The following is a 24,900-nucleotide window of genomic DNA, read 5'->3' as shown; positions in this document are numbered from 1 at the left end:
AATCGGGCCACTGAAATGAAAATCTCGCGATGTTCTAAGTGAGAGAAACGCACCTTTGAGGCGGGTCCAGGATCCTTCCGCCCCGAGCTGTTGGTCTCCCAAAGCGCAACCCAGCTCTTGGGATTGGTCGACGGACTGCCAGTTTTCGCCGAAGGTCCGCCTTTTGCCTCCTTCTACTTGTGGTGAGTAGCCTTACAGAGGGATTAGTGGGTTTAGTTCTCCGCGGAGAAACTGAGGCTCGGAGCAATGAGAGTCTGCAGCTGACTAACCTCCGGTCGCTGTAGGGTCAGGAGTGGACTTGCCCTTCTCCAGCTGGCTGTGGGGCGCGGGCAGGCCAGACTCCAGCCGCTGCAGAGAGAAGGCAGGGGCCCTCTGGGGACCCCGCGAGCCTTGTTTGTCCCCAGACGAGTGGTGATCGGGGAGGTCGTCGGAAACCCAGAGTACCGGGTGTGGGGCCCAGCGACCCGAGCGCCATACCTTCCCTTCCTTGGGCCTCAGTTTTAACTTTGTTATTACTATTTAAACCCTGCCTACTTTCCAAGAGAGGTTTTATATTTTCTAATTACTTCCTTTATTGAATGGATACTATCGTGACAGTTACAACAGAAGTAAAGAAAGTCACAGGAGAGTCCTACTACCTAAAAACTTTTTTTCTTGGGGCCTAGTTTGGACCTTATGTATCTATTATATCTCTTAAGGGGGAAAATAAATAAATATATGAATGACATTAAATAAGTTGAATGCAATCAAATAGCCAAATGTAGCTGGTGTACAGTCCAGGATGAGAGCACTGATGTTAGGGGTCGGGCAGATCTGCTTTTGAGTCTCTACCCAGACTCATCTCTGAGCTGTAATTTTCTTTTTCCTCTTCTGAAAACGGGGAGTAATGCCTCATGGGGTTGTTGTGAAAATTAAGTGAAATAATGAAGGTAAAGCACTTGGCAAAATGCCTGACAAGTAGTAACTCTTCCGAAAGTGGTAGCTATTATCTTCATACTAGAAATAAGAAAATATATTAGCCAATGGAATCAGTAGATGTACTGTAATTGAGTGCCCAATTTAGTTCAAAACTTGTCAGTTAAATAAATAATGATTAAGGAAACAATCCATTCTTCAAAAGAGTGAAATTTCTTCCTAGTAGCTATATTAAAATATCTTGTGGGGCTGTCAGGGATGTACATGGTGTGATGAACAGTGTGTTCACAGACAGTTTTGCAGAAAATATGAAAAGTCATTTTTTTATTCAACTGTTAATGAAAGCTAAGAGCATGCCATTAAAACATAACAGAGAAGCTTTCTGATGATGTTTTATACAGGGGTTAAGTATGACATATATTTAGTACTTTTGATATGTCAGACCCTACATATACATTATTTATTTTAATCTACAACAACTGTTAATAGTAGGTTGGTATTTCCTTATTTGGAAAATGAGGCGTAGAGAAGTGTGTTGCTCAAAATAACATGCTGTTGAATTAGGGAGCTAAGTCTCACTGCAAAGCCAGCCATACTTTTCTGTGTTGTGCGTTCTGTTTTTGATTGAGAAAGGATGAAAATACTTGGAATACAAGCAGTCTTTACTGTCTGAGCTGCCAGGGAAGCCTTCCAGGTGATGCTGATGGTAAAGAACTCTCCTGCCAATGCAGGAGACATAAGAGAAGGGGGTTCAATCCCAGGATTGGGAAGATCCCCTGGAGGAGGAAATAACAATCCACTCCAGTATTCTTGCCTGCAGAATCCCATGGACAGAGGAGCCTGGAGAGCTACAGTCCATAGGGTCACAAAAAGTCAGACACGACTGAAGCGACTTAGCAAGCAAGCAAACTCCTAGTCATCCTTTAAAAACCTTATGGAGTACCCCTTGACCTAAAGATAATCATTCTTTGCTGTCTTTACATCTCACACATACCTTTGTGATGCACAAAACACATCTGGTGACTTGTCTGTTTAAATATCTTCCACTTTCACTAGTATTCAGCTTCCTGTCTACTCTTCAGTCCTGCCACACTGCTTGTCGAATGGGACACACTCAACAGACATTAGATGAGAGAATGAATCCTTTCAGGCTGTAGTGTTAGAATTCCCCATGTTTGCTTTCCAGAATTGTACAGCAGATGGCACTAATAGGCCACTTAACAGTTCTCCTTCACCAGAAATGATTTTTGTCCGAACCTTGTCTGACTTTGACTTCATCCTTGAAGCCAGTATTCATGTCATTACAGGTGAAATCTCCCATTTCCTCCCTCAGCCAAACAGCAAAGATAGCAAGATGACTCAGCAGCTTAGTCTCTGAAACAGTGGCAGATGTCCAGGTAAAGGTGAGGTTGAGGGAACATTTTCTTTGTCTCAACTCATCAGTTTCTGGTAGTTGGGGGTTTTTCTTTTCTTTCTTTTTTAGTTTTATCTTTTTGTTGATGTTATTGCTTTATTCAAGGATGGGAGCCTTATTTCTGTTCACTTCTTCTAAAGGGAAGAAGGGACTAGGAGAATTGGAGAAGAGACCATTATGATGTGGGATGTGAAGAGAAGCTGAGCAGTCACATAGCTAGCTGCTTGTAGGCAGGCAGAGTTGACCTTCTTCCTCATAGTGGAGTAGCCTGGGCAAATTTCCTGGACACTAGTGCCCCAAGTTAGTTACTTGTGTGCTTGTCCAAGGCTGGCATCAAGCTTGTCCCCAATACTTGGTGCTTGAGAACCCTCAGGCTACTGGGTATGGTTTTGAATGTGTGGTTATAGGCTCCAGCTTCCCAGAAAAAAAAAAAAAGCAGAGGCATAAAAAACCTTTATCAGAGAGACAAAGTTTAGGGGCATCAGACTACACTTTACCCCTCCAGGGTTGTCTTTGGGCAACAGGATCTTCATCTATGTCAGCCTCCAACTAAAACTTCTGTGAATAGGATTCCAGTTAGACATCTTTAAAATCCTCCATATGAATGTAGATCAAAGTGTGGGAATTTTGGAACTGGAAGCGATTTAATAAATCATTTTCGTATCCTCTCTCAGGGCCACTTGTGCCCTAAGCCCTGCTCTTTCACGGTAAGCAAAGTTGTATAATGGAAAAAAATACAAACTTTGGAGTTAGACTTGATTCCCTGGTATCTCTGATGGTCAAGATTCTGCCTGCAATGCAAGAGACCCAAGTTAGATCCCTGAGTTGGGAAGATCCCCTGGAGAAGGGAATGGGTACCCACTCCAGTATTCTTGCCTGGAGAATTCTGTGGACAGAGGAGCGTGGAGGGCTACAGTCCATGAGGTTGCAAAGAGTCAGATACCACTGAGTGACTAATACTTTCACTTTTCACTTTTACTTAGATTCAAATTTCAGCATTCACAGACCAGTTATGCGTTTGGGGAAGTATTTTAAACATTTTGAATCTGAATTTCCTTATCTTAAACTGGAGGTAACAATGCTTATTGTGAAGAGTTGTCTTGAGCATTATAAAAGATAAAAAACCTTGCATGGGGTAGATTCTTAATTGATAACATGGTGGGATGAAATACTGTTTCTGCTAGAGGGATTTTAGACTATGAGGAACAGGTTGCAGGAGGATTTGGAGAGCTCTTTCTAAAGGTATATTTGTGACGGCTCCTGTGGTTGAGCTGTGCTTGCAATAGCACTCTGATTAATTTGATGAAAATATTGGACCACAACACATCAGTATAGACATTTACCTGTGAATTATTTTTTGGCACCTAAGTCCTCAACCTCCTAGGCGGTGAGGGAATTGTATCTACAGAGAAAGCCAAGAGCGCTTTTCCTTAGCTTCTGGAACCTTCTGATGACATTGAGGGGGTTTTGTTCAGGGTTTTTTAAACCACCTAAGGCACTTTGCCACTTTGCTGAAGTGTGAATTGCCTGCTGTCAGCCTGGAGTTCTCACCTCCACAATCTGGCTATAGGCATATTTGCATATTAGATGGTGTGTTCTTTAACCCCCTGAGGTTTGAATCCACTCAGAGTTTGTGTGCCGGGTGAGTGTGTGTATGTGTATCTGTAAGAGAGTGAGAGAGAGAGAGAGGAAGAAAGAAATCTGGATACTTTAAAACCCCAGGACAGTTTCAGCTCCATGGTCTCCAGAAAAACAGAAAACCTCCAACAATAGCTCCATTGACTTTTATGTAAATGGCACTCTTCAGGAAAACACTGGGCTATTTCCCAAAGTCCCAGAATATAACCTGAGCATTTGTTTGAGTGGGAGGTGGGGAGACAGTTCTGTGGAGTCGATGAACATCTGTTGAGAGCTGCTGTGCGGGGTCCCAGGAGACAGCTCACAGTCTGGCTCTTACCTGCCAGAGGTGCAGAGATTTACCACACTAGGTGTACGTGCGTGTGATGGCTTTGTACCATGTCCATGTAGCTAAGCTGGAACTGAGTTTCCCAGGAGTCCCTTCCTGGATAGTTCCAGGTTAGGGCTGACCTCAGGAGAATTTTGTGCAAGATTTGGAAGGCTGAAGTGAAGTAGCAGCCAGTCCACTGTGAAGAACAGAGCAGGATCCTGGGCATGGTGGCAGGACATACCTCTGGACACTCTGATCTGCTGGCTCACTTTAGGGTGCAGGACAGCACCCAGGCCCGCAGCTCCCCAACTCCTGCTGCATCGCCTCCTTCAGCCATTCTGAGTCCCGGGTTGGGTGTACGCTCAGCTCTGTGGCAAAGGGCTCCAGCTTCTGCAAGTCACCCGAGTCAATGAGCTTGGAGATAGTGGACAGAAGTCGATTTGTTCTCACAGGTTCCAGTTTTCCTTGCTGTCTTCCACTTCACAGTCAGCTTTCCTTTCCAACTGCTGGCATCACCAGCTTACAGAGACTTCAGGCCTAACACCAGATGCGGAGGTGACAGAGGTACATGGGTTTCTCCGTCAACTTCTTGATTGGACAAGGTCTATTCCCTACCCTGAATTCTTATAGTATTCTGTTTCTCTTATCAAACATGACAGTAGTAGATTATTCAGGCCGTGTTAAAGGCCCAGAAGATGGAGGGATTAGAAGCCAGAAGGCTTCACAGAAGAGGTGACATCTGAGTTGTTGCTGAAATGATAAGGAGATAGTTGCATGGATGGGGAAGGAAGGAGAAATTGTAGAGTTCAGCTGGCTCAAGCCAAGTGATTGGAGGGTGAACAGGGTACCTTTCTGTCCTCTCTGGGTACAGAGCACAGGTAGAAAGTGAACATCTGTCTGAACCTGGCTCTTGATCCTAGCTCTTCTGGTCTGGCTGTTAGCTGTGGTCACCACTGAATACAGGTATCTATTGAGATACAGTTTTGCTAGGGTGCACCCTTGTCACTAACCTAAGCCTCCTCCCCATAGGACAGTACTGGCCTGCTGCCCTCTCCCCAGTGGTGCCACATGGCCACTGCAGGCTTGTCTCTCTTGGCCCCCATGGAGGCATCTTTGTTTTCTCATGCAGTGTTGGTGACAGCAGTGGTGTGAAATCATGCCCAGGGGCTTCCTGTCCTAGGCAGGGCACTGTGCCCTCTAGCCTTGGATCCCTAAGCTTGTCCCAGCACCCATCTCATGGGACTCTACTTGAAGCAGGGGCAAGGTACCCTACACCTGTAACTTGCTGATGCTTTCTGAGCATCACGATGGGAAGGCCTGGGATCAGGTACCTATTCTTACCTAAACCTGTAACCAGTAATTTGAAATCTTTCTTCACTAGTTCTTTGGTGACAGGGTTCCTTCTGGCTTCCAGAATAAAGTCCTCAGCATGTATTTATTCCCTTGGAGACCAGGGAGCAGAACACCACATTTAATAAAAGCCCTGATACTGGTTTATATATGAATTTTAAACTCAGAAGGATCCACACTTTACATACTGTTATGAGCCACTCTTTTTCTACTTAGTGTGTCTGAAAATCTTTACAAGCAGCACATTTGTCTCTACCTCATTTTTTAAAAAACACATTTTAATTCTTATTTATTTTGGCTGCATTGGGTCTTCATTGTGGTGCGGGGGTTCTCTTGTTAAGGAGCACAGACTCCACAGAGCTCAGGCCTAGTGGTCATGGCACATGGACTTGGTTGCCCCATAGCACATGGGATCTTAGTTTCCCAACCAGGGATTGAACCCTGCCTTGGAAGGCAGATTCTTAACCACTGGACCACCAGGGAAGCTCATCTTGACTGAGCAGCACCAAGGGGCCCATGGAGATCATCAGCTCCTATTCCAGCCACTCCTCTCAGCGTCAGTTGTGGCACCCAGGAGCACCAGCTTCTTCTCTGGCACTGGAATCCTGCAGATGAGGCCCTGCAGCTCGGGCCTCTCCCTGCCTGGGCCAGTCTCTCAGACCTCAACTGCACTTTAGGCCCCTGGTTTTCTTTTAGTTCTGCCATCTCACCTGGGAACCTTTGTCCATGCCGTTCCCTCCACCTGGAACACACTTTCCTCCTTCCCTTGCTGGTTTACCTTTTACTCATCCTTTACTTCTCTGCTCAAATACGTTTCTTTCAGGAAGCATTCCTTATTGCTTCTCGGCCTTTTGGCTAAGATCAAGTGTAGGAAGCATACCTTGATCCCTCAGGCAAGGTCAAGTTTCCAATCATACATTTTCCCTTTGGAACACAGACCTTATTGACAAATGTTTTAAAATTTGCTTAACTATTTGTTTAAAGTCTTCCTCTCCTACTAGACTATAAACTATATTCTATATTCATGCGAGGGCAAAGGCCAAGCATAGTATGTGCTCCATAAATATTTGCTGCAGGAACAAATGCCACAAGTTTTTCTTTAGCAGAGCCTTACTGAAAGGATCTTCCATGTTTTTTGTTTTTTGGTGTGTCTGTGTGTGTGTGTGTTTGGCTGCACGCATGGCATGCAGGATCTTAGTTCCACACCCCCTGCAGTGGAATCTCAGAGTCTTAAAGGCTGGACCACCAGGGAAGTCCCTCCTGTCTTTTGTTGTTGACATTTTTTCCTGCAGTGGAAAGAAGACTAAATGGAAAAGACTAAAAAAGTCTGTTGTTATTGTATGGCTGATTATAAAGTTAATGTTCTCTGTAAATTTCCAAATAATATAGATATATATGGAGCAGAAAATGAAAGTTTCCCCGTAATCTCATCCTCCAGAAAACAGTATTAATGATGTGTATCCTCTTCCAGTCATTTTTCTGTGCATATTGAAGTCTACTGAGTGCTTATTAATCAGCAGGCACTGTTCTAAACCATTTGACAAAGTTAAGTCATGTAATCCTCACAGCAACCCTTTATAGGAGAGCTATCATTATCCTGTCTTAAGCTGAGGAAACTGAGCTTTCGGAGCTCATCACATGGTGAATGAGTGGCAGAGCCCGAACTTGAACCCAGACTCCAGGTTCATACTCTTGACCACTCTGCTAGTTCGCCTCTGATGGGATGGGAAGGAGACTTTCTACCATGGCTGCCCCTTTATATTTTGAATTTTGGACCATGTGAATGTATCACATTCCAAAACATAAAAGACTGAAAAAAATCAGTAACAAATTTTTAGAACACTAAGCCACCATTCCTAAGTGACTCTTCTAAGCCATCAGAAACCACATTGTTTCCCAGAGAACGCTAATCAATACTCTGTGATGGCCTATATGGGAAAGAATCTAAAATGGAGTGGGTATAGGTATAATGATTCATTCTGCTGTACAGCAGAAACTAACCAACATTGTAAATCAACTATACCCCAAAATAAATAAATGATAGAAGTTAAAAAATACAAAGAAACCATACTTTGGGGTCTCTTTGCTCCAGAGTCTCAAGCTGGAGGCTGAGGGAAATGGGATTGTGGATTTGATGATGACATTGTACTGCATCTCTCCCATTCCCAGCATCTCTCCAGTTTTGCTGAGTTTGCACCTGAGGATCTCCCATCTCTACATACACACATGGGCCCTGCTCCAGCAGGGAGACCCGGAAGAACTGGGACAGATCCACACTACCAGCTAGAGGCCGGGGGCTGCAGTTAGACACAAAGGCCTGTCTCTGACTCCTGGCTTCCCCGCATTGGTCCTCAGCATGTAGGTGATGAGGTCACTGTTAGCTGGTCTGTGTGACTCCCCGGCACCAGAGTGCTGCCCCGCTCCGGCCTCCTCAGCATGGATCTTCCTGTTTTGTGTAACTTGGCACATCTTTGTTATGCCTTCAGATAGACCATGGCCCTGAGAGCATGTGGCTTGATCATCTTTCGAAGACGCCTCATCCCCAAGGTGGACAACACTGCCATTGAGTTTCTACTGCTACAAGCATCAGATGGCATTCATCACTGGACTCCTCCCAAAGGTGGGAGGCCAGGGGGTGGGCTGTGGGGAAATGCCAAGCGCTGTTCAGAAATCCACGCTGCCAGGCACCCTACAGCACTTGCTTCCCAGTGATTGTGTAGCAGGAGGTGGGTGTGTGGGCAGAAACTCTTGGCCCTTCCTGCATACGAGGTCTACATGCCAGGCCAGGAGAACCGAAATAGAACTCTGACTGAATACCAGGTTTTCTTGTATCAGTCACCAGAGCGTCAGCCTCTCCAGTGAATGGTGGGGAAGGAGAAGAGGCACTGGGCTGCAGCTGGGGACCCTGGGGCCAGGTCATTACTGGGCTACAGGTTAAGAGTGAACAGCCCCCAGACAGAAGGGAGCAGAGACTTTAAGGGAAAGTAAGGTGGGGGAGAGGTGAACAAGGCTCCTCCAGGGTTGGAGGAGGGCTTCTCTGGTAGCTCAGATGGTAAAGAATCTGCCTGCAGTTTGAGAGACCTGGGTTCAAACCCTGGGTTGGGAAAATCCCCTGGAGAAGGGAATGACTACCCACTCTAGTATTCTTGCCTGGAGAATTCCATAGACAGAGAAGCCTGGCGGGCTGTAGTCCATGGGGTCATCAGAGTCGGATGCGACTGAGCGACTAACATCTTAGGGTTGGAGAACAAGGAAGTAGGAACAGGAAAAACAGTTGGCACATTTGAGTTCCACTGAGGAGAAACAAAGTGAAAAAAAAAAAAGAGGTGTCACCAATACTATGAATAGGAATATTCACACTTGCCTCCTGATCACCTGAGTCACACTGCATGGTGCCTCTCGATGAAAGATTTCAAAGGAAATCTCTGAATTTTCCCTGCCTTAGGCGAGGGAGAAGTTACCATCTTAGCACTGATGGGCAGAATGCTGAATTGATGCTGTTGGGTGGGGTGTGCTCAGAGGTTCACACACAGTTCTGAGGGAAGGTCAGGCATCTCGAATCAGCGTCACCTCTCTGCCCACCAGCATCCCTCCCACCTGCCTTCCCCGATGCAGTACCTGCCTGGCTTTGTGTCCACGGCTATATGAGGTGCTTCCAGAGAATATTCCCCAGCAGCCATGGACAGAAATGGAATTTTAAGTCCAGACTCCTGGTTGCTTTCTGTGGGAGCTATGCAGCAGCAGCTGACTGGGGTGCTGCTCTGGGGACCCCCGGGATGGAGGAGAGTAGGATATAGCCCTGTCTTTGAGCTAAGAAGAGAACAGCTAAGAATTCCTGCTTCCCAGGAGCTCCCGAACCAGGAGGCCCCCAGCAACTTGTTAAAGCCATGTGTTGATCGAAGCTGCCAGACCCCTCTCAGGCCTTCTTGGCCCCCTTGGGCAAGCTGAGAATTTGCAGGGAGGGCCTTGAGGCAAAGCCGAGGGCTGCTCCCTGTCTGCAGAGCTTCAAGTTCTCTTACAACAGTTTCTTGGCAGTTGTCTGCTTGGGTTTGGGCCTTGCCAACAAATTTTCTTAGAACTGGCTCTCGGCTTGTCCTTAGTCTAAGTTCCCATCAGGACTTTCCCTATGAAACTAGAATCTGGCCTTACTCAGAAAGATGAAAACAATTTGGAAGAGCCTTGATAGCTACTTGGAAACAGCTGCGGGTGCCTTGGTATAGGGTTTAGAGCCTGACCATTGGCCCTGGGACTTCGGGCACCAACTGCAGATGGTGTTAAGTCCTCACTGTGGGCTATAAGCGAAGAACTCCCTCTTCAGCCAGCTCCCACCTGGCAAGAAAGGACCACCCTTCCTTGGGAAGGTCATGTTAAGGTCTCCCAGGGAAGGGTTTCCCTGAGAACATGGGATGAAGAGAGCTCCAGAGAAAAATAGAGCAGAGGTCTGGGGGAGGCCAACTTCCACATCGAGGAGCAGCATTCTAGACCAGACTTGCCAAATATATGGTTTGTTTCACTCTCTGTAGCAAAGATGGGGTGGGGAAGGGGCTTGCCCAGACACCACAGAGCCAGACCCTACGTGTCCTGTACCCTATTCTCTGCCAGTTTAGGATATTGCTAAAGCCTAGCAACACCTAGAAAAGTCACCACAGACCCAGCTTTAAATCATCTGATCTGGAAAATCTAGCTTTGTTGACGATTATATTTGCTTCCTCTTCTTTTTTCCTCACCAGGCCATGTGGAACCAGGAGAAAGTGACTTGGAAACAGCCCTTCGGGAGACCCAGGAGGAAGCAGGCATAGAAGCAGGCCAGCTGACCATCATTGAGGGCTTCAGAAGGGAGCTCAGTTACGTAGCCAGAGCGAAGCCTAAAATCGTCATCTACTGGCTGGCGGAGGTAAAGGACTGCGATGTGGAGGTCCGCCTCTCCCGCGAGCACCAAGCCTACCGCTGGCTGGAGCTGGAGGATGCCTGCCAGTTGGCTCAGTTTGAGGAGATGAAGGCTGCACTCCAAGAAGGACACCAGTTTCTCTGCTCCACAGCGACCTGAACTGACCAGAGTCGGGCCTTTTGCCTCAGTAGGATCCTTTCAGGGCCTTCTGAGATGAACTGCCTTCACTTCACTTCACTTCCTTGGTCTTTGGCTCATTATAGCAGAGAGCAGAGAGGCTAGTAAAATCAGCTGAGGACTCTCAGAGGAGAGCAAGCAAGAATCTCAGCTAGGTGGAAAGGAAGGGAAAGGAGGAGTTTAAAAAAAAAAAAACGCCCAGGTCCAGTGAGTACCTCCTTATACTTTATGAATAAAGTTTATGAATAAACTTCAAGCAGCTTCTCTCTCCCTCTAACCTGCCTGTATTTATTTCATGGACTCTTGCCCGGGGCATAGGGGTGCGGTGGAGAAAAACTAGAGTGGATCAGGGCTCCAGCCTTAGCTGGAGGGAACCCTGGGACCAACCACTGTACCCCAGAAAAGCTGAGGAATCAGGGAGACCCAACATGACCAGGGCAGCTCTTCTGTCCCTGGACCTCCGAGCACTCTCACCCCACCCCACCAACGTGCCCGATTTGTTGTGGCTTTTATCAGAACGGACAAATAAGTGAGTGGGACTGGAGCGTAGGAATTGGGTCTGCCCGCCATATCCACAGATGCTGAGGACCCACAGTGGGACTCGATCATCTGCGGAGTTTGGTATCCACAGCGGGTCCCCCAGTCCTCCGCAGATAACGGAGTACGATTCTACTCACTAATGTATCTTTTCCTGGCACCAGGGACACATGTTGCAGGTGCTCAGTATTTCCTAAAATAGAGACCCAGACACAACAGGGACAGGAGTGTCAGGCAGCCCTGGGCCACCAGGTCAATGACACACACACTCCAGCCTCCCAGCCCAGTCCTGACTCCCACAGTCAGTGTGGTGTCAGTGTGACTGAGGTCACTGGCGAGGAGCAGGCCTGAGCCTGGGGCCTCTGCTGGGTCACCTGCAGCCCTGTCATTCCCCTGTGCCATCCTCGCCTGCTGTGGCCTTCACCTTTAGCAGGCCTTGCTTGTTGGCGTTCCTCTCTTCCTACCTACTCCCTTTCTCCACAACTCTGCTGGAAGATCCAGAGGCGCAAGAGGTAGGCCCTGGCCCTCTTTCCCCTTGCTACTAGGGATCACAGAACGCAGGGAAGGTGTTAGATCCTACAGCCCTTCCAGGAGCTGTTAGCAGCTGGGTTCATGTGGATTTCATTAGGGAGTTGTTGCCCAATGAAGTGCGGAAGATTGGCTGGGAAGGGGCATTGGCAAAGGTCAACCTGGATTACCAGGGTCAAGAACAGGCACCCCCAGACGAAATAGAGAAGTCGCCTGGGTCTCTGACAGGCTTCCAGATGTTTTCAGTCACCGTTTCTCCGTGCAGACAGGGCAGAAGTACTAGTGAACAGGATCTTGGAGCCCTGCCAGGGGCCTGAACGGTTTTGTTCCTCACCCCTCTGAGCGGCACTCCCTGAAGGAGGCCTGCTGCAGGAAGTTTTTTGAGCTTAGTGTTCTCTTTCCAGGCCAGCAGGGACCACATCCTACTGATTTAATAAATGCCTGCTGGGCAGTGGTGCCAAACCACAGACTGGCTGCCTCCTAATGAGGGCTGGCCAGCCCTGTGCTCTCAGCATGGGAGTCTGAGGGAGTCTGTGGAATCTCAAAATGCTCAGCACTTGTACACCAGAGTTCGAAGGGACCTGGAAAATGACCTGATTCTGCTGCTCATTTTTTTTTTTTTAAGCTGGGAATATTGAGGCTTAAGGAGGTAGATGGCCCTGGCAATTGTCTATATGTGAGGTCCTTCGAGAATTAGGTGCCCTAGGGGACTCTTATTTTAGAATATCTTGTGTAGCTTTGGAGTCATTCTTCTAGGCCTTACAGTGTTTTCCATTAAAACACAGGTACTTTGGAGAAGGGGGGTGAATAAATTGCATTCAGCTGCTCACTTTGTGGGACGAATTGACAGGTGTGACTGGGGCATGTTAATGGGCAGTGGATGAGGGAGGGTGAGAGCAGAGCTGAGATTGGGATCTAACAGGTGAGTGGGCTTTGTTGTCATCACCACTTTGCTTTTGGCTGCCTGGGCTTGTTCAAGGGTCATGGGGCTAAGACTGCAATTTCCCCTTCAATCTCAGGCCCTCCAACCAGGTTCCAGAGCGTCTCCTCCTGGGAGCTTTCCCTGACAACCACTCGTTCTGTAAACACGGTTCTGTCCCCACCTACACCCAAAGAGGCTTTTCTTGGAGTTGCACTTGTTTTCCCCACTACCACCTGCGCCACCCCAGGGTGAAATGTTAGTCCTCATTCGTGTCTGACTCTTTGCAACCCCATGGGTTATAGCCCACTAGGCTTCTCTGTCCATGGAATTCTCCAAGCAAGAATATTGGAGTCGTTTGCTATTCCCTTCTCCAGGGGTTCCTGACCCAGGGATTGAACCCAGGTCTCCTGCATCGAAGGCAGATTCTTTACCCTCTGAGCCACCAGGGAAGCCCATCCCGGGGTGAAGAAGCGTCTAGTAAATTAATCCCCACGAGGATGGTCCTAAGTTGCCCCCTCTTGGGGGCCTTTGATAGAGGCTCTGGAAAACCAAAATGCCCTCTTGACTCTCAGAAGCAGTATCTTACACCCCCACAGTAAGCAGTTGTTTGCTGAATTGAAGACCTAAAGGCATGAAGCTATAGGGGTGATTTTAATTGTAGAATTTAAATTGAAATACTGGTGCTGGTGTGGGACGTGAGAAGCAGAGGCTGACTGCTCCCTGAGCGATCCAGTGGGTCCCTTAAGCTCTAGAGGAGGGCGGTGCCAACCCCACTGCTGCCCCCTAGAGGCTGTGCTACAGAGTCCAGCGAAACTTGCTCTCCACCTTCCTTCTAACTCTCCCCCTTCACTTCCTTCCCCTCCTACCCTGCCTCCACCTCAGATTACGTAATAGGAAGCTCTCAACAGGACCCCCTGAGGAGGGAAAAAGGGCTATGGAGGGGAAAGACAGCACTGGATATTGAGTACTGAGGCACAATTTCTTCCTGTTCTTCAGACTGGGACCCCCTCTTCCCCGCCCAGGGACTGAGCCTCTTCCTCTTTAGCTTTCCCCACTCCCCCAACCCCACCCTCAGACTCAGGGCTTAACCTCATAAGGCCAAGAATTCTCCCTCTCCTAATGGGTGAGGGGGCGAGAAGGTACAATTTTTCAGTTATAAAATAAATAAATACAGTCATTGGGCTGTAATGAACAGCATGGTCGTGACTATAGTTAATACTGTATTGTGTATTTGAATGTAGGTAGGAGAGTGGATCTTGAATGGTCTCATTACAAGAAAAAAAATTTTTTGTAACTGATGACAGCTGTTAATTGGACTTACTGTGGTGCTCATTTAGCAATATATACAAATAACGAATCATTACACTGAATACCTTATGTTAATATAATGTTACTGATGCCTCAATTTAACAAAAATTTCAGTTTCTCTTTTCCCCTATAGTCCATTAAAATGGTAAAGTACTTTGAAAAAAAGAAATTCTCTCCTCCCCTCAAGCTGCTGGAAAGATCCTTGGGCATGATGAAATAAAATAGCTAGTCTGAAGATAAAAACCACGTTGTTCCTTGGGAGCTGGGGTGTGTACCAAAGAGGGGAGGGCGTCAGCAGAAGTCCCACTGAGTCGGACAATGGCAGGAAAGGAAATCACCCAGTTGCCGCTGCAGTCTTCTTCAAGGCTGGTCTGGGCAGGCCTCCTCTCATAGGGATGGGCTGTGCAGCTGTTCCCAGAACAGAAGGGAGTATCTCTTCAAATGATTTTCAAAATATGCTCATAAGCATGTGTGTGTGAGCAAAACAGAAGTGTGAGAAGAATTTAGATCTTAGAGGTCTTGAACATCAGAGCTTGAATTTTTTCCTAAATGACCTGATTGAATTTCAGAAAGATTTCCTTGGCTTCCTGCTACACTGATTGAATTGAAGGATTTGAGTGGACAGAATTAGGAATCCACTGCAGTGGTCCAGGCTAGAACTGATAAGATCTGACATGGGGTAGTGGCCAGGAGATGGAGAAGTCAAAACTGCCTTGGATTTGAGAAAAGGGACCAGAAATCCTGGTGAGGGGAACCAACAAAAGAAGACTTACTTGCTCTGTAATCAACCAGGGTGAGGGATCCTTTGCCCAAATCTGGGAGAACAGAGCAAAGATCCTCCCAGAAAATTCAAATCTTGGTCTTGAGAGAGGACTTGGCCAGAGTTCAGCCGACTTATACAGTGCTAGAAAGGAAACTGGGGCAGACTCTAAGGCTGCACACGGTCACAGAATGGGGGTGTTAGTCCCCAGTCCCGGATATTTTGCGGTGTCCACTCAAGCTCCCTGCCATTACTCCTGGAGAAGGGAGCTCTCCATTCCTGCATGCCAGCCTCCCCACCCCCACCCTCAGTGGTACAGACCAGTGGGGAACTGGCCATGACAAGGCTGCTGGAAGCTCCATGGAGGGGGGCTAGCCCTCCCTCCCACCCAGATGTGCAGAGAGATAAACATGGAATGTACAAGAGGTGCTGGCAGGGATGGTGGGCGGGACAAGGTTCCAAGGGGACAGAGTTTCTGGCATCCTAGCAAATGGGTAGAGGGAGCTTTTAGTCCTGGTTCCTCCCCTCCCCCCATCCCAAGACCAGCTCTTTCTCATGGTTCCTACTATTCCAGCCACCACCCCAAACTTTTGAACCTCTCTTTTTTGTTGTCAGTGGAGGAAAGGGAAACACTTCTTGGTCTAGAATAGGACCCATTGGGTGGCTGCTTCAAAGACATACATTTCCGTGATTTCACAACCTTGGACGTGTACAGACAGGAGCTGGGCCAAGCTGTTGAAAGATGGGTGAAGCCTGGGTGGCAGATTCTAGGTAACTCAATACAGAACATCAGGTTCCAGTCCAGCCTTGGGGACTAATCTGTGTGACTCAAGTCGATGCCCTCTTCCCTCTCGCAGTGTTTTAGTTCATTCATCTGTGCTTTTGTGATTAATGAAGTCAATGGCATAGGCCAGACTAGAAACCAGACCACAAGTCAAGGCCCATTTGGCTGGGATGTGGCCAGCCAAGGGCACTCTGCCCTCTGGCCCTGCCTTAGCACACAGTTAGTGCTCAGTGGGCCTGGTGCGTCCCCTCCTCCAGCTGAGCTGCCTGCCCTCAATGCCCTCTTAAAATTCTTAACATTTGACTTCATTTTTTTTTTTTTTTTCAACTGGCCACACCACATGGCTTGTGGGATCTTAGCTCTCTGATGACCAGGGATTGAACCCTGGCCCCCTGCAGTGGAAGCGTGGAGTCCTAACTGCTGGACAGTCAGGGAACTCCCTCAGTGCTCTTCTAAAGGATACTCCTCCTCCAGGCCAGATGACTTAGGCCCTCCAGATTACTTTACCCACCCCCACCTTCCCATGCCACCTCAGCACACACTTGCTTGGTCCTGGGCTGTAGAACTTTATTCTAACATGTTCTGTAATCTGAACTGTCCAACATGTGAGCCACTAGTCACACATGGCTTTTGAATACTTGAAATGTGGCTAGCGTGCCTGAAGAACTGGATTTTTAATTACATTTATTTAAAAATTAAATTTAAGAAGTGATATGTGACTAAAGGCTACCCAGTAGGATACAGCACAAGTTTTAGGCAGTTTTCTTCAGTCCTTGTCTACAATTAAGAGTTAATAGGAGTTACCATTTACTAAACACTTACTTCTTGCCAATTTTTGCATAAGTACTTTACAGACACATCTCAATGAGTCCTAGAAATTCTATTTTAAAGATAAAAAGACTGATGCTTGAGAGGTTAGGTCAACTGCTTCAGACTGCATAGTCTGAAGTGGAGGGCCATTTAAATGTGAGTCATGCTCTCCAGCCATTCAGGGAACTTTCCAGGACCCAGCTTAGTTGTCTTCCTTCTACAGTCACTCCACACATATCCCATCGCTGGGCACCAGGACCTAGGAAGGCTCATCACTGAATACTGACTGGTAAATGCTCTTGACCAAAAAGAGAGGGAAGCTAATTCCATGTACTCCCCATCTCCTGGGGACTCCTGGCTCCTGACATTCCACTTCAGATGTCTCTTTTCTCGCCTTTCTCCTGGACCACAGTGTCCCCCAGGTCACAAACTCAGAGCTCAGCTGAGTGCTGTGTGTAGGGGTTTGGAAAGAGGGTATCACATGCAGGCTTAGAGCGAGCCAGCTGGGCTGGGACCTTGAGCCTGGAAAAAAGTCCATGTTGTTTTTAAGCAAGAAAAAAAAACTATTATAATAGCTTTTATTGAGCACCTACTTGTGCCAGGCACTTTACATACATCTGTGCTTATAATTCCCACAACAACCTGGGAGGTAGGCATTATTATCACCATTTTATAGATGAAGAACTGAGGCTCAGAGAGGTTAAGCAGCTTACTCAAGGCCACGCAGTTTCTAGATGAGTGGTGGAATCAGGGGTGAATGCTCCTAAAGTTTCACTAGCATTCTTCACAAAGAAAATTGAGGGGGTAGTGGAGTGGGCAAAGAGATACATTCTCTAGGGGGTGAGGGGCTGATTCTGCTGTCAGAGTTGTTAAGGGAAGCTGAACCCTGCCCTATTTCCCACCTCCCCACTGCTGGCAAGCCACTCCTTGCCCAGACTCAGCTGCAAAAGCAGAAAAAACTCTCTGGCTGCTCTTCTTAGCAAAGAAAAATAACTAGAATGAAAAATCTTACCCTGTGTGTATATTTGTGGGTGTCGCTGTGTGCGGTAGTTTGTGTGCTGAAGCACACCACCACCAAAATAAAAACATCCTTTCCTCACTTCCCTGGTTTTTTTTTTTTTTTTTTTGGGGGGGGGTCTTTCCCCCCCTATTTTCCCACCCAGCTTGTGGGATTCCTGGCCTGGGGATCAAACCTGCACTCACTGTGGTGGAAGCATGCAGTCCTAACCACTGGACCACCAGGGAATTCCCTAACATGCCTCCCTTTTAAGCCACACCTCTGCCATGTGTATAGGGAGTGAGGCAGCTGAGAAATCTAGACAGGGCTGTTTATTTTCTACTAGAGTCCCAGGGACATCACCTAGGAAGGGACCAGGTTGAAAGTCAAAACCTCAAGTTTGCTCCCTGCCCCCTCCCTCCAGGCTTATGCAGCCTCAGAGGTATTGTGTTAATTCCATAGATCCAGGGACCCGTGGTGCCTCTCTCTCTCTCACACACACACACATACACACAGAACACACACACACAGGTTCTTGAGTTAAGGCACCAAGTCTGGCCTGCATGGCCTTGCGAGTCTTTGCCCATCAGGAAGTGGCCCTGGCCCAGGGCTGAACCACGTGTGTACACAGATGCCTAAGGATGGGGTCAGGAGTCTCTTCACAAATGAGGGACAATGACGATGGCTCTGTCCTCCCGGCCTTTGGGAGGGGACCACTTGCCTCCTTGTCAGTTGGCCAAGTACCTCCATCCCTTGTCGCCAGCTGGGTGGGACCAGGTCAGCCACAGGTCAGGCGAGTGCTGAGAACTCAGGGCCTGGCACTTTCCAACACCAAGAATGTGCCCTTTCTAAGTGTGGCAGGAGGCTATTTTGGGACCTTCAAGAGGACCAAGTCACCACAAGAGGACCAAGTCACCACTTCAGAAGGACAAAGATGGAAGGTGAGGCTTCTTTCTGTGCTTTTCTCTTTTTGTTTTGGCCATGCCACTGTGGTATGCAGGATCTTAGTTCCCCTATTAGGGACTGAACTCCAGCCCCCTGCAGTGGAAGGATGGAGTCCTAACCACCGGACCACCTCAGGAAGTCCCCTTCTCTGTGCGTTTAAAACCCAACTGTGTTTTACAGGAAGAAAACTGATTTTTTTCCTCTGAGCTCTCTTGCCCCCACCCAAGGGAAGGAGTTTCTGTAGACTGGAGTGCCTGTGGAGAGGAGGGCTGTAACCATTGTGCACTGGAGTTGGGGGGCGGGTGGTGCTTCAGTGTCTTCTCCCCCGCCCTACAGGAGCCGGTTCCAGCACATTTAGGTCAATTACCCACTTAGTGGGTGGTATAAAGTTGGGGACTTCCTGTGGGATAGACGGTGCGGTTGTGATTTTGAGGGTTAAAGGCCTACATGAAGACTAGGGTTAGGGCTGCCAGGTTTCTGGGCCCTGGGCTGGGTCAGGATACCCAGATGAAGTAAGCGATCTCGTCCAGGTCAACGGGGTAATCCGTGAGCAGCACTGGTGTCTTGTCAAAAAGCTCACCTTTATAGCTGCGCCACTTGCCTGCAGGCAGGTAGACGTCCCGCTCCTGCTTGCCCGGCTCCAGTACGGGTGCCACGAGCAGCGTGTCTCCGATAAGAAACTGTGAGTCGATGCGGTGCGCCGTCTCATCGCCGGGCGCGATCCACCAGAGGGGGCGCACGATGGGGTCGCCCGTGTCAGTGACCTCACCCGCCAGTTCCAACAACAGCGGCGCCACGAGCGAGGCCCTCAGCGCCGTGAACTTGTGCGCAATGGCCACCACTTCAGCGTCGTACCGCCAGGGCGGAACGGAGAACTGCATAGCTGGCATGAAGGCGGCCACTTCCAGCCAGCGCACGTACAGCTCGCGCTCGGGCACGTCGCCGCCGCTGGTTGAGCGCTCAGATACAGCGTTGCCACCCACCATATCGGGCAGGATGAAGGGGTAGCCCAGCATGCTGACGGTGAGCACCGCGGGGATGAGCGAGCGCAGCCCCAGATCGTAGCCCCACACCGAGTCACGGTCCACCAGGCGTAAAAAGCACGATATGTTCTGGGACTGGTAGCCCACGCGGACCTCGGCCAGCGAGAAGAAGGGCAGCGCCATCTCCGTGTAGCGCCGGCTCCAGATGTTGGGATCAGACAGCGGCCTGTAGGTGCTGAAGTCCCGGGGCAAATAGCTGACTTCGCCAGCGTCAAACTTGAAGGAGGCCACGGAGTAGCGTGAGCGCAGTCGCCTTAGGTGTCCTTGGAACCAGTCGCGGGCCTCGGGGCGCGTGAAGTCGAGCACTGCGCCGATGCCATTCCACCAGCGCACGAGAGCCGGCAGCCGGCCGGTGGGTTCGCGCACAAACAGCTCCCGCTCCACGCCCTCGCCAAAGCGGGAAGAATTGTAGTTGACAAACGGGTGCACCCAAAGCGTGACGCGAAAGCCGGCGTCGCGCAGGCGGCGGAACATGTCGCTAGCGTTAGGAAACTTGGCCTCGTCGAAGTCGAAGTCGCCGTAGGCAGGAGTGTACATGTCGTCGATTTCCAGGTGGCTGCTGTTGAAGCGGTGCTGGCGGATCTGTTGGGCGAAACGCTGCACCTTGTCCTGGTCCACCGCGCGCCCGTACAGCACCCATGTGGACCAGATGGGGTCCCGGAAGGCCTCGGGTGCTGGGACCCTCGACGGCTTGTTGAAATAGCGCCGCACCATGTACTTGTGGATGGAGGTGACGTCCGAGCCGACGCACACGCGGTAACTGAGCTCGGGTGCAGCGGCTCGGCCGGCTGGCGGCTTGTAGGGCGTGTCGTGGTAGCGCGCCTGCAGTCGCAGAGAGCGCTCCGTGCTGTTCCAGCCCAGGTGGAAGGGCACCGAGTCGTTGACCTTGATGGCCGCCGCGCGCGACGACAGCCAGTAGCGCTCGAGGATGCCGCCAAAGGCGGCATCGGAGGAGTAGACGTCGCTGGTGACGAAGGGCTGCGGCTCCTGCTGGCCGTCCAGGCGGATGGGCCAGTGCTGGGTCTTCATCTCGGCGCCGCCGTACCAGTGCGCCCCAGCATCGCCCAGGAACATGGCGTGCTCCACCGCGCGCCCTGGAGCCGCCTCCTCCCAGCGCACGCGGTAGCACATGACTGTGTCCTTGGGTCGCACGGTCTGGATGAAGAGGGGCAGCGGGCGCCCATCCGCTGTGCGAGAGCAGCCAAGCAGGGCGCCGTCGCGGCTGCAGGAATCCAGGTCCAGGACGCCCGAGCGGAAGGCCAGGCGGAACACCTGCTCGCCCTTCTGGTTGCGAATCGAGAAGCCACCACGGTTGAGGTCCAGCAGCTCCGCGCGCAGGCGTTCCGCCTTTCGTAGAGAGGCGCTGTAGTAGCACCAGGCCACCACCGCGGCCAACACCAGCAGCAGCCCCAGCACTGCGGAGCCCAGCAGCGGCTTCAGCTCTTTGGACGGCTTGGGCTTGGTAGGGGAAAAGTTGTCAGGCAAGAAGGTGTACATGGTTGCGGCTGCGAGGGTCTCAGGAGTCTTACGACCTGTGTGGCTCCCAGAGCGGCGGCGGGGGTAGGCCTGGGAATTCTCCTGAGAATTCTGGGGCATCAGCCCCCAGTTAAGGAAGGAGCGGGCAGGGGGGCCACCCGACAAAGCCAATCTGAACCTGGCCGGCCTGATTCAGGAAGGGGAAGAGAGAGGTGGAACTGAGCCTTCTCATTCCATAGTATTTACATTTGGTTCTGTAAGACAAGTGTGTATTTTGGGCAGTTGTATACTGGGACGTCAGGATTTACTCTTACCAGGATGTTCTGTCTGCACCTTACCTACCCCTTCTCATGGGCACCCTGCTTGCCAAAATTAGTCAGGACTCTGAAAGGGGAGGTAGCTCAGAAGGTAAAGAATCTGCCTGCAACGCAGGAGACTGGGGCTTGATCCCTAGGTTGGGAAAGTCCCGTGGAGAAGGGAATGGCAACCCACTCCAGTATTCTTGCCTGGAAAATTCCATGGACAGAAGAGCCTGGCTGGCTACAGTCCATGTGGTCTCAAAGAGTGGGACATGACTGAGTGACTAACACTTTCACTTTCTGAAAGGGGAGGGGCAGATGACATGCATCTCCATTTTCCTGGTGGAGGAACAAACCCAGACAGAGTCAGGGAGCTGTCCAGGATCACAGAATTACTCAGGCCTCCCTGGATCACACATGGGGGCTGCTCAGGATGATGAGAAGGGGAAGGATCTGGAGAAGGCCTAGTTTCCCAGAGTGGTGGCCATGATGTGAGAAGGGAGATAAGCCTGTGAGGTCCTTGAGACCTTTAACACAGTGGTAGGCTGGTTTCCCTATGCAGGAGGGGGAGAGGACAAAGGAAGGGGAACAGCTCAGACATGGAATTTAATCTTGAGTCAGAAGCCATGTTAAATCTGGAGATTAGACAAGATACTTGAAGCCAGACTCAGTCCTAGGGCCTGGTTTGGGGGCGGGGGGCAAGGTGGGTTTTGGACATTAGGAAAGGGTCAGGAGCCTATTATGAGGGCTTGGTGGCTTCTCACATCTCCCTCTCTTTGCTCTCAAACTCCCCTCTGCTCTCAGCCATCAGGACCACCGAGTCCCTGTGCCTGCCCACCTTCCTGCTTTGCTCCCAGCACCCACATCTGTGGGCCGGTTACCTCCTGGCTTTGTCTCCAGCACTGTCCCACTGTCCTGTTTGCTCCTATCCTAGTGAGAGCACTGTTATTTCTCTCCTGTACCATTGCAACACTTCCTCAATAGGCCTCCCTGATTTCAACTTCTTTTTCCCCCAAGGCCTTCTGCTCCCAGATACTAACCTGATCTTTCTAAAGCACTTATCAGATTACATCTCTCCCTAGTTCAGGGAGCTGCTCAAGACCCCCATGATGTTCAGAAGACTAAGCTTTGCAAATTGAGGCTCAAGGCATACACGGTCTCACCTGTCCTTCTGATTCCATTTCCACCCAGGTCTATCCTATGACTACCAACCTCATTTCTTCCTTAACCTAAATCCTTCAGGCCACCTGCTTTAGGAAATTTCACCCACCCATCTTGGGTCAATTTCTTTTCCCCACCCCCAGCTCTCTGGCAGTCAAACACCCACTACTGCACACATACACTTATGCATACTGTATGCTAAAAACTCAGATATGACTGCAGAGAAACACAAACTTGGGTGGAGGTGTGTCCCAACCTGCTGTTCAAGGCTACTGACCCTTGTCCCAGCCCTCAGGGCAGAGTCCAACAAAGAAATAGCACCAACCAGGTGCATACACAGATACATACACTGCCAGCCCGCCAGCTGCCCACCTGCTCCAGCTGGAGGTTAGGGGGGCGGTGGGGAGGAAAGAGGAGACTGACAAACAGTAATTAGACTCCTCCCAGATGCCATTGTCTGTTTCCAAGTCCCCAGAGACTTCCAAAGACTTTCCAGAACTGCTCAGGGTTCTCACCTCCCCCCCTCCCCCAAAGACATTATCAAGAATGCCAGGTGCAAATCAGAAGTTTGATCCCAGATGTCAATATACAGCTCCCAACAATATCCTCCCCCACCCCCTACCAGTGAGGTTCTATCTCGGGGCCTTATTCTCTGAGCTCCTTTCCCTAACTCTCGAAATTGGTTAGTTCCAGCTGGTCTAGAACAGCCTCTTACTCCCCTCCTCTCATCCTACACAATTTAGCCTTCAAAATTCCCCCACCTGACTATGGATTCCCTTCCTGTAGGCATAGGTTAGAAAAGTCCTGGAAAGTGTAGGCAGTAGCCTTTAGCTGATGCCCTTAAGCTAGTGTTAGTCGCTCAGTCATGTCTGACTCTTTGTGACCCCATGGACTGTAGCCCACCAGGCTCCTCTGTCCATAGAATTCTCCAGGCAAGAATACTGGAGTGGGTTGCCATGCCCGCTTCCAGGTGATCTTTCCAACCCAGGGATCGAACCCTGGGTTCATTGCAGGCAGATTCTTTACCATCTGAGCCACCATGGACACCCTTAAGCCCTTAAGCTAAGCAAGACCCAAAGCAGGCTTTGGGGGATCAGGCTGCCAAAATTCATTCAAGACAACCAAGGTGCCTTCTGGGCATTTAGGGAGAAAGAGTCTGTATCTAATATAAGAGAGATAGCTCATCCTCAAAACGTTCATATCAAGCCAACCCATCTACTGACCCCTGGAGGCATGGAGAGGCCACCAAGGTGTCCTCAAAAGCCTTTTCAAACACTTAGGTTCTAAGAATCTTTACTTACTACAGTTCTGAGGTTCTTTGGTGAAGGACAAAAACCCACAGGCCCTGTGCTGGTCTCCTTAATGCCACCATGGCATCCAACCCAAACAATAATGCTGAACAGGGGGGCACAGCAGCAGTGCCACTTTACAGACGAGGAAATAGTGGCCCAAACAGAAAAAGGAACTTGTTTGAAGTCACGCAGGTAGCAAGATTTCCTGAGTCCAAAATTCCAGTTTAACCCCTACAGGGTAAGTTTTAGGAATGGGAGATAACGACTGGCTATCTGAATGCAGTAGAGGAAAGGAGCTTTGTGGCCAAAGGGGTGGGACAGGCTTCCATTGGGTGGATGTGGGCATGATGAGGCCTGTCCTCCCAAGGGCTGGTGCTGCTGCTGGCTCCAGAAAGGCTTCTTGGGGGTGGGAAGTGGCAATTTTAACGGCATCTGGTACAGGGACTGTGGTTCCGGTGTTAACGGTGGCTCTGGAGACCCCTGTAATCTGCCGCCTCCGCCATCGGGCCAACCACAGGCTAAGGCTGGTAGGTGGGGGTTTGCCCTAGCCAAGCCTCTCCCCACTTGATGGTCAACCTCAGTCTTGGCTTCCGGCCTCTAGCTGGCTCTAACGGGGAGGGTCAGGCCCAACCCAACTGAGGGGAGGCCATTCCACGTTGAGTTGTTTGTCCAACACAATTCCCAGGGGAGGGTGGGGGTGGAAATGTCAAAGGCAACTCGATCCGGGCCCGTCTACCCGTCCTGCGCAGCGAAGGGATCCGGGGGTATCGAGTGACTGAGCCTACAGCCTGGAATACCCTACACCCACTGCCAATGCTGCAGCTATAATGTCCGAAGGGACAGACTGAGGTCGCCAGCTGGTGACCGCGGCCCCAAAAGGAGCTCAGGTGTCCAGGTTCACCCCACCTACTCATCTGTAGGAGAGAAAGTGCAGGAAATACTCTCCCCCAGCACCCTCCACCCAAGGTCTTCCCGCGGGGCTCACTCACGGCAGTGACCCCAGAAGTGGGGGTGAAGGGAGGCTACCGCAGATCCCCTCCAAGCTCGCAGAAGTTGAGCTGCTACGGTGCGACTCGGGGCGCTGCCTCGCTGGGGACTGCTGAGGCCGTCCTCAGGCCCCGCCCCCTGGCTGCTCGGCCACGCCCCGGTCATTCGGACTCGCCTAGTCTCGAAGTCCAGCTCCGCCGCTGGCGTCGGACCATCCTCCCACATTGTCACGCGGACTAGAGGCCACGCCCCTTAGACCCTACCTTCCCCTCTCTGCTCTTTGCCCAGCTCGGGGCAGCTCGGGGCAGCTCAGGCCAGCCTGCCTGGTGCTTCCCGGCTCACCACCCCCTTCCCCGCCC

At 50.2% G+C, this 24,900-nt stretch overlaps 2 protein-coding genes across 3 annotated transcripts; one reads left to right on the top strand and one right to left on the bottom strand.

The window, feature by feature from the left end:
• The first annotated feature begins 43 nt into the window (after positions 1 to 43).
• On the top strand, positions 44 to 10,969 carry NUDT2 (nudix (nucleoside diphosphate linked moiety X)-type motif 2). 2 transcript variants are annotated; one of them, XM_010840108.1, is made up of 3 exons: positions 44 to 182; positions 8,114 to 8,247; positions 10,358 to 10,969. In XM_010840108.1, the coding sequence occupies exons 2-3, from the start codon at positions 8,121 to 8,123 to the stop codon at positions 10,672 to 10,674; spliced, it is 444 nt and encodes a 147-aa protein (XP_010838410.1). In that variant the 5' UTR covers positions 44 to 182; positions 8,114 to 8,120; the 3' UTR covers positions 10,675 to 10,969. The 2 variants fall into 2 exon arrangements, with proteins under 2 accessions (XP_010838410.1, XP_010838411.1); XM_010840109.1 differs by lacking the exon at positions 44 to 182 and adding an exon at positions 1,791 to 2,312 and having other exon boundaries at positions 10,358 to 10,962.
• Positions 10,970 to 17,469: 6,500 nt separating this feature from the next.
• Positions 17,470 to 24,885, bottom strand: KIAA1161 (KIAA1161 ortholog). Its single transcript, XM_010840107.1, has 2 exons — positions 24,544 to 24,885; positions 17,470 to 20,989 (listed from the first exon to the last, which is right to left on the bottom strand). The coding sequence occupies exon 2, from the start codon at positions 20,920 to 20,922 to the stop codon at positions 18,778 to 18,780; it is 2,145 nt and encodes a 714-aa protein (XP_010838409.1). The 5' UTR covers positions 20,923 to 20,989; positions 24,544 to 24,885; the 3' UTR covers positions 17,470 to 18,777.
• Positions 24,886 to 24,900: the final 15 nt, after the last annotated feature.

This window comes from Bison bison, unplaced genomic scaffold (genome assembly GCF_000754665.1).
Source record: "Bison bison bison isolate TAMUID 2011002044 unplaced genomic scaffold, Bison_UMD1.0 scf7180017864141, whole genome shotgun sequence".
Classification (NCBI taxonomy): Eukaryota; Metazoa; Chordata; class Mammalia; order Artiodactyla; family Bovidae; genus Bison; species Bison bison.
This window is presented reverse-complemented; position numbering and strand designations above follow the sequence as displayed.

Bases quoted from the DNA above. Each gene is read 5' to 3' on its own strand.
- KIAA1161 (XM_010840107.1), bottom strand. From the start codon at position 20,922: ATGCCCCAGAATTCTCAGGAGAATTCCCAGGCCTACCCCCGCCGCCGC.
- NUDT2 (XM_010840108.1), top strand. From the start codon at position 8,121: ATGGCCCTGAGAGCATGTGGCTTGATCATCTTTCGAAGACGCCTCATC. The intron at 8,248-10,357 runs GTGGGAGGCCAG...TTTCCTCACCAG, and splicing joins TCACTGGACTCCTCCCAAAG to GCCATGTGGAACCAGGAGAA.